This window comes from Ammospiza caudacuta, chromosome 2, assembly GCF_027887145.1.
Source record: "Ammospiza caudacuta isolate bAmmCau1 chromosome 2, bAmmCau1.pri, whole genome shotgun sequence".
In the NCBI taxonomy this organism is placed as follows: domain Eukaryota; kingdom Metazoa; phylum Chordata; class Aves; order Passeriformes; family Passerellidae; genus Ammospiza; species Ammospiza caudacuta.
The window spans coordinates 86,608,243-86,620,323 of NC_080594.1; the positions used below are offsets into that span (position 1 = coordinate 86,608,243).

Below are 12,081 nucleotides of genomic sequence, written 5' to 3' on the forward strand. Positions count from 1 at the left end.
GGTTCCAGCAGCTCAACCTGCTGTGGTAGTTTCAGTCTAGCCAGCAGCCAAACCCCACACAGTCACTTGCTCACCTCCCCCACTAGGCAGGATTGCAGAGAGATTTGAAAGGGTAAAAGGAAGAAAAATTGTGGGTTGAGAAAAAGACAATTTAATAAGAAAAACAAAATCCATGCACACAAGCAAAGCAAAACAAGGAATTAATTCACTGTTTCCCATGGGCTGACAGGTGTTCAGCCATCTCCAGAAAAGCAGGGCCCCATCACATGCAAGGCTGACTTGGGAAGACAGTCACCATCACTGCAAATGGTCCCCCTTCCTCCTTCTTCCCTCTACTTTATATGCAGGTAATGGAATATCCCTTTGGCCAGTTTGGGCTACCTGTCTGTGTCTCCTCCCAGCCTCGTGTACCCCCAACCTCCTTGCCAGCAAGGCACTACAAAAAGCAGTGTGGTGGCTCTGTGTAAGCCCTGCACAGCAATAACAAAAATATCTCTCTATTGTCAACTCTGTGTTCAGCACAAATCCAAAAAATAGTCTCATACCAGCCACTGTGAAGAAAATTGGCTCTATTCCAGCCAAACTCCACGCACCTGGGCATTTAAAAAGCAAATCATTACAAGTGAGGGTGAATCAGAGCAGGAATTTCTTCTAGTCCAGGCTTTCCTGACAAGGAATTCAGGATTAGTGTCAGAGAATCTGGCAAAAGGAAAGATGAAATAGGGAGGAGGATTTTCTGTACTCCACATTTCCTCAACACATTTCCTCAAGAGGCTATCTGCCCTCATGAATGACCTGCAACATCAGTCTTGTGTGCTTTGCATGCTCCCTTCTCCCCTGCAGAAGACTCTAAAGGAACCACCCCTCTTCCTTCTGCTCATTGTGATGGACATCTGCATTACTAAAAACGGTGTCGAGGAGACATACCATTTTTGGAAAGCTCTTGTAGGCACATAATCAGTAAGTCTGGTGTCTTTCAACTCCAAGAGGTGCCTGCATTTGGAGGCACTTCTGTTTTACTGACAGTAGTGTTCCACGAGTGCATAAAATTTGCCTTTAGTCAGGCCGTGAATGCTGACATTGTTTTGCATTTGGCAGCATCCAGGCATGCATTTTTTATCTCCTTCTTATCAAGATGTTCTCTCAGAAAAAAGCAAGTACAGAAGAAAATACATTTGAGAATAACACAAACCAAAATGTGACACATATTAGATAGCTTTATGACCAGTGTGATAGATTTAATGGAAATTTTTACCTATATTCCTACCTTCCCAAGTACCTGTAATTTCTATAGGAGTAGCTTCTAGAGGCCAGTGATAGCAAATATCTTTCATTTGCTCTATATTATTAGAGATCTGTGGTAACTCTGATATAGACAACAATCTTCTGTTTGGATTGAGAAGTATAGAGTTGTTAGGCACACAGGGATGCTACTTCAGCAGGATTTTTGAGGTAACAGACTTAATGAATAAACATTTGCTATGCTAAGTCACAAACAGATGAGTTGAAATAGAGAGCATTAAGGCTTTTTTCCCAGAGTTATGTGACAGTGAGTGCTTTTTCAAGTTAGCCTGAAAAATGAAGAATTAGCTCCAATCTTGATAGATCTCCCCTGATAAGATTTGAATTTCATTTGCAATAGATTTGGCTCAAAGGGCTTTTTGCAATTGTGCCCATATGATGATCACTTCACTATCTGAAACATGCTTGCTCTGTGTCATGTGCGTGATATATGTCCCTCTCTGATTTCTCTGAAATTCCTATTTTCTTACTCCTTTATCTAGGATTCCAACATCTCAGCTGGAAGCAACCTTAATCAATACAACTGCCTTGATACTCACTCTCACCACTTCTGAATATTTGTAGCTGACATTTAAAGCACTATTGTCAAATATATCAGATCAAGAAAGAACTTTAATAAGCCCCCACTGAGCTGCTTGCTGCTGTAGCTGTACCTTTTTCTGGATCTGCACTCGGGTTTTTCTCAGTTGATTATCTCTTTACTGCACTGCAGCCTCCAGTAGAGACTTCACATTTGCCAGGTCTCAGGAATCATCAATGGTTCAGAAAACAAGTTTTTCAGTAAAAGCCTCTCTCAGAAAGTACAGCTTTTGTCAGAATTATGATTTCCAGAAACTATAGAGTTTCTCAGCACTGTGGGATGAGCTCTTTGAGGACTGACTGGTTGCACTGCTCATGGCCTATGAGCACAGAAACTAAAGCTCTTTTTAAACAAGATATCAGGTTAAGTGACACCAACATGTTTTTTAACCTAACCTCCTACAGCAGGGCTGCCTTGCAACAAGGTGCTTGGAATAAACCATGCAGGTGATGAGAGTCCACAAGCAGGAGTGTGTCTGAACCCACTCTCTGCCTGTAATTAAGTAGTAGAGATGTGCCCACAGTTATCGGCTGACTTGGCCTGGCACCTCTTCAGCCCTTATTGTAACTCTTTGCAGAACCTACTGTAGATCTGTCCTCTGCCTTTATGGGTATTTGTTGCCATTTCTTCACTTTTTCAATGGTGTACTTTTGTGAAATTGCCTCCCTGTACTCACATCTTTAAGAAAGCAAGCACACACATTGAGGTGTGAGTTCTGTCCTGCAGCTGCTGAATGCTTCCATGCTGCTTAAAATAAATACACTAAACCATGAGCTATTGCATCTGCCAAGAAAGATCTATGAAAAGCAGACAGTGAAAGCATGGGTCTGCTTTGCAGACTGCAAAACTGAAAGTAATCTTGCAGAATTACAGATTATGCGAATAAGACAGCTGCAAACAGAATATTTTTAACTAACTTGCATTTTGGAAAAACTGAAGCTCAATAGTTTTTTTTTTTTCTGGGTAGAAGAGGGCTTCTCCAGCCTGTAAACCAGTCCAAGAAATTGCAATCTGACCCTGCTTCTCATTTTTCTTTCCTTATATTCTTTTTATATTATAAATATAGCAAGAGTCATTTGAATGCATGTTTTCCTTTCCCTAAATTGAAAAAAAGCAAAAAATTTAAAATCCACACCGTATTTGAAATGGATCACAGTTTAGTTGTGGGGAAGAAATGTCAGAAGATACTGTGCACTACAGAAATCAAGGTTATGACACCTAGAGTAGATGCAATGGATTTAGCTCACAGACAATCCATGGACTAGTGTTCTCATGCAGACATCAATTGAATGTCAACTTGTGATATGTGATTTTCCTTATGTTACAGTAACATAATGAATAGACTACAGAGCAGTCCATGTGAGAGGGATTGATGGGCCAAGGTCAATGGTGTGAGGTTCAATAAGGCAAAATGCCAAGTCCTGCCCTTGGGTCACAAGAACCCCACACAGCACTACAAGCTTGGGGCAGAGTGCCTGGGACATTGTCCAGTGGAGAAGAACCCAGGGGCTCTTCATAATCAGAGCTATGATCTAATTGACATGGTGATGTTTGCTCAAAGATGCCATGATCTTGGATGTCTTTTTCAAGTTAAATGATTCTGTGATTCTAAGCATCAGAAAACCATTCACCAGGGAAAAGCCAGCTGCTCCAAAATAGGAAGAAGTCAGATTGGTGATTTGAAGGGAGGCAAGATTTTCAGAAAGTAATTTTAATGAATTGAGTGCATTCAAGGAAAATTTGTCAAACTAAAGAATTTTTTTAGTTGATTAATACATGATTCATTGTTTTTCTCACTTGACATTTCTCCTCTAGGTTTTCAAGCCAAGTGTTCATGATATGATCCAGCTGGCTTACAGGGATCAACAATCCACTTATGAAAAATGGTTAAAAACGAATCCCACCTGGACGATTTGACACTGGCAATGCTCCAGAATAAAACAGTGTCCATCACCCTCCCAGTTGTGTATACAGTAGTGGCTGTGGTCAGCATCCCTGGCAATTTGTTCTCCCTTTGGGTGCTCTGCTGGCACATCAAACCCAAAACACCTTCTGTTATTTTCATGATCAACTTAAGCATCACAGACCTTATGCTGGCCTTATGTTTCCCCTTCCAGATTTCTTATCACGTCCGAAGCAATCACTGGACATTTGGCAAGACTCTTTGCAGCCTTGTGACAGTGATGTTCTATTCCAACATGTATTCTTCCATACTGACCATGACCTTTATCAGCATGGAGCGGTACATGGGTGTGGTACACCCCTTGAAGTCGGTCAAGTGGAGAAGAAAAAGATATGCCTTGGGTGCCTGCCTAGCTATGTGGTTTGCCTTGCTACTAGCCTTCTACCCACTAGAAACTACAGACCTGACCTATGAAGTGAAAGAATTAGGGATTATAACCTGTTTTGATGTCCTTAAATGGAATATGCTGCCCAATTTTGCAGCTTGGGTAGCCTTTCTCCTCACTTTATTTGTTGTGCTGTTCCTGATCCCTTTTGTTGTAACAGTTGGATGCTACATTGGTATCATTAGGAAGCTAATTCAGACATCAAGCAGATATGGCAATAGGCAAAAGACTAGATCCATATACCTGGCAATAATTGTCCTTCTGTCCTTCATCACTTGCTTTGCCCCCAATAACTTCATCCTACTTGCACATATGATCAGCCGCCTATTTTACAACCGCAGTTTGTACCCTGCCTACAAGCTCACCTTGTGCCTCAGTTGCTTCAACAACTGCATAGATCCCTTCATTTATTACTTTGCATCGAGAGAATTTTACCAGAAATTCATGCAATTGTTTCGCCCTATGGTACCGCTCAGCGACAGCTCGGAAAACAGAAGGGAAAGTTTTTTCTCTGGCAGGACCATGTCAGCCAGATCTATGTCAAGTGGACCCATGGATGGGTTAGAGGGAGTAAGGATCAATTTGCAAAGGCAGGAAAGTGTTTTTTAGCGTTAGATATTCCCAGAAGAAAGACACCTGTGAAACTCAGGAGTAGACACAGAAAACATTTCCTTTTGAAAGGCCATGCTGAAAATACCTTGCTTCAGTGACAGAACTCAAGCTGTACTTAAATTGCATTTCAGGATTTTCTGGGCATGGAAGTGCTAAAGGAACTGAATTTCTTCAAGAAGGCACTGAAGCAAATCAAGCAGGGTTAGCCTGGAAATAGCCTTGCTGCATAAGACCAAGGGATAGGTTTAGAACAGTTACTCTCAGGTTGTACTATAGTTAACCAAAGACTTGCAATTCTCAGTGAATGTGAAATATTACTGTACATGAATTAGAGCATACACCAAAGCTGGTTTGGGAGTAACGGAGTTGTTTTTCTAAAGAATGTGCTAAGCTTTGTTTTTGTTTTTTGATTATATTTCCTTCTCTGTTGTTGTATTTTTATAAAAGAAAGAATAAAAGTAGCATGGTATTTTACCATTAATGCATAATGCAGAGCCACTGTGAAATCACCCAACTGCTTTTCAGTCAAACCACACTGACACTTGAAAAGGCTAGGTTGACTCATATTATTATTTATTTCAATCTTATACAGCAAAATATCTCATACAATGAAAGGAAAGCTAACAATGTTTGCAAATACAGCTGCACTTCTTGAAGTTATTAATTTCTCAGGACTATGGGGAGCACTTTATTGAAAGTAATGGACCTTCCCACATTAACCTATTACAGTACCAATGCTGCTTGTATGGGGTTAGTATCAACTGGTCATTTTCACCAATGTGAAAAGGCTACACATAGAAGAACCATCCCCCTCAGCAGAATTTAGCTTTACATAGTGCCTGGGGAGTGATGTTTTCTTCCTTACAGAGATAGTGTAGATTATAAACCAGATTTTCAGCTGGATAAATGAAAATTCAACCACAGACTGGAGAGTCATTCTCTGCCAGCAGAAGCCAGATGAAAACTTTTCCTGATGGCAAGATGTCAGAAACAGACTTCTTTCAGGCAGGCAAGAACAAAGAAGAAAGATGAAAATAAGGCTTGAGAATGGGAGTTGTATAAAACATCCTGAAAATAAGTTGTGGCAGGTAGGTTGAGCAGTCCTGTGTTTGGAGCCCTCCTCTGAAATGTCTTTCTACAGTTTGCATACTGTGTGCCATGTTTAATCCTTCTCACTTCGCAACAACTGCCTGCATGCCTGGAAAGACAGCTGCTGCAGAACCTGCACTGGGGACAGAAAAAAGAGAAGATATTCCTGTAGTATTTACAGCTTTTTACCTACATTTGACTCTCATTGACAGAGGATAGACACAAACCACCTGAGAAGACCAGACAAGACCCCCTCACAAGCAAGACAAAAATACACAATATCCTTTTGCTGCGTTTCGACTCCATCCAACACTGAGCAGGAAGCCGTCTGCAATGTTGTAGATAGCTGGTTGAGACATCTCATGCTGCACTGATTCCTGAGCTCCTGTGCCTAGGCAACCCCCAAGGCCCTTAAAATGTCCCATTTTTCTTTGGGCATCTCATGGTTCAAAACCAATTTTACACCACTAATTACCATGAATTTCTTCACAGTGGAGGGTGGAAAACCACAACATGCACAGTGAGATATTTGAATGTCCTCTCTTCTGCTAAAGTATTGTCAGTTTTTGGAATAGAATAAATGTGAGTTGACCTAGCACTACTGTTTACAAGCCAATGTGAACATTCAATGCTTTGTGGCATTTCACAGTGCTAGTTTTAATTGATCGGCACATTTTCTGAGTACAAAGCAAATCTTAGTGATACGTAACTTACCCAAACCCTCCCATCAATTTGCCTGGAAGCTACCCTTCACTATTCACTTTCACATGATTCCAGCTTTCTCACTATCACAATTGTTTAATTGTTTTTTGCATTTTGTTGTGGCAGAATTTTTTTTTAAGTTTATACTGAAATCTCTCTCCTTTTTCTTTTTTTTTTTTAAACATGGAAATATTTTTACATTGAAAGCCTTTACTTCTCCTACATTTAATGCAGACTTTGACTCTGTTTTATCTTGAACATGGTCCTCAAGTGCATAGTCGCTCCTAAAATATGCTGCAAAGTGCCTGAACTATAACTGACACAAAATAGAGCCAAGAGGGCAGAAACCTTGCACTTTGGATATCAACTGCTATATTTTGAAAAATTGTGAATTGCTCCTTTTTCAAGTGAAAAAAGATGCTCACAATGGACAGAAAATATTATCTCCAAACTCATGCAGCTCTTCCTAACCCTTCATCTCTCTTCTGAATATGTTTAAAAGGAACAGGAAGGATACCTCATTTGAGTACACTTCATGCCATTTCACTAACTAGCTTCTAGTTAACTCCTGTTGGGTCAGTGAGATTGTTCCTTGAGAAAGGAATGAAAAATGCACCCATTAACACCAGTCCTTCGAGTCCGATGGAATATACTGTGAAGTCTTGGAGAGTTTTTATTTGAGAGGAAGAGAATAAATTATTATTAAAAGAGGCCCATCATACTGTTCTTTCATCCTGGAAATACATCTTTCTGGAGCACCATAAGAATAATGACTTCTACCCTCCTTGATCAGTAAGTGTAAGTTGACATCCAAATACATATAAATATATACATATACAGTGCAATTTGTGAAGTTATTGAGAAGATCATGTCCATATTCTGTACAATTTGGGGAATATGGGTCCTGGGCAACTTGCTTACTTGTAAGCATTATTATGTAGTTAATGTAATTTTACTGAAAAGAATGTAAAGTCTTCTGTTTGTTTTCAGGGTTGGTAGGAGAGTTTGTGTTTGGTGTTGTTTTTTATGACAGTATATAAATTTAGTCTATGAATGTTCTTGAACTTTTTTGTAATATAATGATAATAATAAAGGGAAAAAAAAGCACATGTTTTAAGATTCATTCCTGTGTTTTTACCTGCCATGTGGGAAAAACTTCCGAGCATAGCAGAGGGCAAGGAAACCAAGTTATGAAATAAAATTCATCTATTTCTCATTGTTATTGTGGATTTTTAATTTTTTTTTTTCAGATTTCTTTACAGGATAGATATATATATTAGAAGTTGGCATTATCATAGACACTTCACACAAATTTGAAAAGTATCAATACTTTAATGAGATGTTGGCTAACTCGAGTCCTTCTCCTGATGCAAGAAGTGCACCAATACATATATTTTTTTTTAATTTCTATTCATTTCTGAAGGAGCCTAGCAGTCAGAGGCTCTTCCACCCCCAGTCCGGAGCAGGGCATTGGAGGAAACTGGGAACAGACAGAGTCAGTTGTGATGGAATCATAGAATCATAAAATATATCAAGTTGGAAAGGACCCACAAGGATCATTGAGTCAAGCTCGTGGGCCTGCACAGGACCATCCCCAAGAGTCACACCATGTGCCCAGGAGTATTGTCCAAACACTTCTTGAACTCTGTCAGGCTGGTGCTGTGACCATATCCCTGGAGAGCCTGTTCCAGTGCCCAAACAACCTCAGAGTAAAGAATATTTTCCTGATATTCAACCTAAACCTCACCTGACACAACTTCACGCCAACCCCTTGGGTCCTGTTCCTGGTCATCAGAGAGAAGAGATCAGTGCCTGCCCCTCTGTTTCCCCTCACAAGGAAGTTGTAACTGCACTGAGGTCTCCTCTCAGTCTCCTCCAGGCTGAGCAGACCAAGGGGCCTCAGCTGCTCCTCATAAAGCTTCCCCTCTACACACTTCACTATCTTTGCATGCTCCTTTGGATGTTCTCTACCAACTGCATGTCTTTCTTACATTGTGGCACCCAGGATGCAAGGTAAGGCCACAGCAGCACAGAGAAAAGCAGGACAATCACCTTGCTCAAGTGGTGGTGATGTTGTGCTTTCATGAATGTTCCCTAGACTGACTACGTTCCATTTTGGGTTCATTGTCTGTTTGGCTACATATATGCTGATACATGAGAGGGCCAGAGATTATCCTGAAGTCAACTCATCACTTTTTGTCATTTTTTCCAGTTCAAAGAGTTTATAATAACATGAGGTGCTATCTACATTGATACCCACCACAGTGTTATTTCTCTAAGGTGATGGTTAGGATATGTGCTTACCCAAAGATGGGAGGGATAGCACAAATGTTTGTGTGTGGAATTCAGTATTGGTAAGTGTGAATTAATGCACACAGGGAAACCCAGTCACAGCTTTGTGTATAAAATTATGTTGCTTATCAGTGACTACAGTGAATCACAATCTGTAAGTCCATTCATCAGCTCAGCATCATAAAAATCCACAGTTCACCCATTCATAGTTTACTCTCTGCACTTCTGGCCTCTGGCACAGAGAGGATCAACAAAGATTAGAAAAGACCAAGGTAAGAGCACATGGTATCCTCTAAGAAATTAATTTAAAATCTTAGAAGTTAAATAGTTTAGGACTGCTCATCTCAGAAAAGAGACAATATAAGGTAGGTAGGAAAGAGGCGTACAAAATCTTCAATGAAGTTGCAAAAGCTGATTTAGATGATTTACACTGCCTTTGCCTACTAATTGGTGAACAACATATTAAGCTGATGAGATCTGAGGTTAAAAAAATCAAGTTCCTATCTCTTCTCACAACACATAGGATAACTGGAAAACACTTTGCTAAGAATGTTGTGGATGCACATAGTACTGGTCCAGAGAAACTGGAAAAGAACATGGAAAAGAAATCCATTGTAGGTTATTAAACAGGCAAACCACCATAGGCCCAAGAAGACCTTGAGGATTAAAATTGTCAAAGGCTGGAGAAGTAATAAGAGGAAGTCATAGTGTGTGATTGCCCTGTTGTCCTTTCTTTTGAAATGCCAGTGGCCCCCTGGAGGCAGGACTCCATAAGCAAGACAGCCCCTTGGCTCCCCTCTGGTCCCCCTCACACTCCCAGTTAAGCCCTGCCAGAACCACCTTGGAGCCTGGCCTCTTCCACCCTGCCTGCTGGAGGGCTGCCAGGGGGATTCAGCAGGAAATTCAGCCAGCTACCTTTGTGGAAGAGGCTATTCCATAGTCAGGGGAGCCTGGAGCACAAACCTGAACAGCTGTCATTTAGTCCTTTTGACAGATCACAGAATCACAGGATGACTGAGGCTGGAAGAGACCTCTAGAAGTCACCGTGTCCAACCCCCCTAACCAAGCCATCTCTCACAATCAGGCAAAGATGAACTTGTGTCTTGCTCTTCAACAGATCTCTCCAGGTGCTTGTAACAGTTCATCCATTTTGCTTCAAAACACATAATTATTAATTCCATTTCTGACATATTGTCTCACCTCTGGTCTCACTTTTTCCATCACCTATCTCTCTCAAAGGCTGCTGCTGTTGGAGCTGACTAGCAGCAGACCTGTGCATGCACCTTCTTGTGCATTTGAGGCATGCAAATTCACTGTTGAATTTTTTTTTAACTTCTCAGACAGCAGCCTAGTCTACTCTTTAAAACTCACAGCTGTATTAGGGAAGAACACAATTCTCTGGCATGAATTGTCACAAATGCATTGGCAAATATACTCTAGTGTACCTTTTCTGAAAAAAAAAATAGGAAACAGGAAACAAAATCTTTTTCAATAACCTGATAAGTTAAAAAAGCTAATTTAAGATGCTATGACCTGGAAAAGTCCATTAAAATAATCAGTTTTATTGGTAAAATTTTTAGATGTATCTAAAGTCATAGTTTTTTTAAGTGCCCCAAATGAAAATTCTAATATAAAATAACACTTACAAGAATGATTAGGATATAAGACTTGGTTATTGTTCTTAGCAATTAAATCCATCCTGGGGAAAAAAAAAACACCTAGAATCTTTTATAGGAATAAATGTGCTTTCTTCATTTATGCCACAGTTCATAGTCTCAAAAGGAGTTACTGAGAGCAAAATTTCAGTCATACTATTAGTTTTGATATGCTTGGATTACTTTCATTCTGGATTAAGTTTTTGCAAGTAATTGTTTTCTTCTTGAACATGTAAAGTGTAACTATGTAGTGCATAATAGAGTACAGCATAATGCTTAGTTGAAATATCTTTTTTTAAGCTTTCTTTTTTATTTGACAAAAAACCCACAACCCTGCATAACTGAAGTCTGGACTGCCGCTGAACTCCTGGTCTTTCATGACTTAGTTGCAAGTCTTCTAGTGTTTTTCCCTAAAGTCTAAACAGCTGATATGTTATCAAATGAAGAGACTCTCAAGCATCTTTAATTATAAAATATGAAGTTCAGAGCTGCCAGACAGATTACCTTTCTAGCTTTTAGCATAAATAAATAACTCAACTCCCTTCTTGACTATCTTATCTCGGGATGATGTCTTGCAGTCACACTTTTTCTTCTGCAGAAATTTTCAGCACAGGGACAGTGATGGTTCTCTTTCCCCAGTTTCTGCACCACTGCCCACATGACCTGGCTCTAGCATGCCCCAATTTGCAGAAAGAAAAGTGCCATTGTCCTGCTGAGAGCTTCCCAGGCTAATTGTCCTTTGGAGCTTTTCCCAGTATGTTCCACAATCTTAACTGCTGCTGTTGGGTATGGTGAAGTACCCAGGAAAATAGAGACGTGTTTTGTTGAGTGCCTTAAATATGAGGAAATTAAAAGGTTTTTCTCCTCTGCTGTGTACCTGAGAAGCTTTATCAAAGGAGAAAGGACAACAGACTCATATGAAGTATAAGTAGAAAATGGAAGAAGGGTTAAAGAAGTAACTTCTGTGGCAGCTGGGCAGAGAAATACTATAAGTGTCTGTGGAGAGGAGACACAGGAAGTCAGTTTCTGCACTAGGCTATCTGCAGTTAGAGAATGTCTGTAAATAGTTCTTTCATAAATGGCCACTTTCATTTTACAAACATGGTACCTTTTCAGCAGAAAAGCTGGGAGCAGCAGTAAATCTCCAGATCTCTGCTGTAAGGAAAGAAATGTGATTAACAGACAAACAAACACTATCGAGATACAGAACAAACATCTCACAGAGTGACTCAAACCTCTGAAAATGTGGGCTTGCCATGCACAAAGGTGTAACTTACCTAATCAAGTGTTGCCCTAAGCATCTAATTGTTTGGAAGCACTCATGATGACTGGTGACTGTCTCCTTCATTTCCTAAACAATACCTGCTTTGGTTTTTGATTGCATTCAGACATCCAATGTCAGCAGATCTCTCTGTAGACAAACACTACAAAAGAAATTTTGGTATCCCACAGCTGTTACCATCTTCTTCTTGACAGCTGTTTTTGAATTTTGACATCTTCA

The 12,081-nt window shown here is 40.1% G+C and overlaps 1 protein-coding gene across 2 annotated transcripts in view; it reads left to right on the forward strand.

Annotated features, from left to right (window-relative positions):
- P2RY8 (P2Y receptor family member 8) overlaps positions 1-7,732 on the forward strand; it is a 33,824-nt gene extending 26,092 nt beyond the window's left edge. Inside the window, exons 3-4 of one of the 2 annotated variants that reach the window (XM_058799993.1) lie at positions 3,698-3,867; positions 4,000-7,732. In XM_058799993.1, the coding sequence (XP_058655976.1) occupies positions 3,766-3,867; positions 4,000-4,839 (942 nt within the window). In that variant the 5' untranslated portion in view covers positions 3,698-3,765 and the 3' untranslated portion in view covers positions 4,840-7,732. Of the gene's footprint in view, positions 1-3,697 lie in introns of both variants that reach the window. The other variant, XM_058799992.1, reaches the window with a different exon arrangement.
- Positions 7,733-12,081: the final 4,349 nt, after the last annotated feature.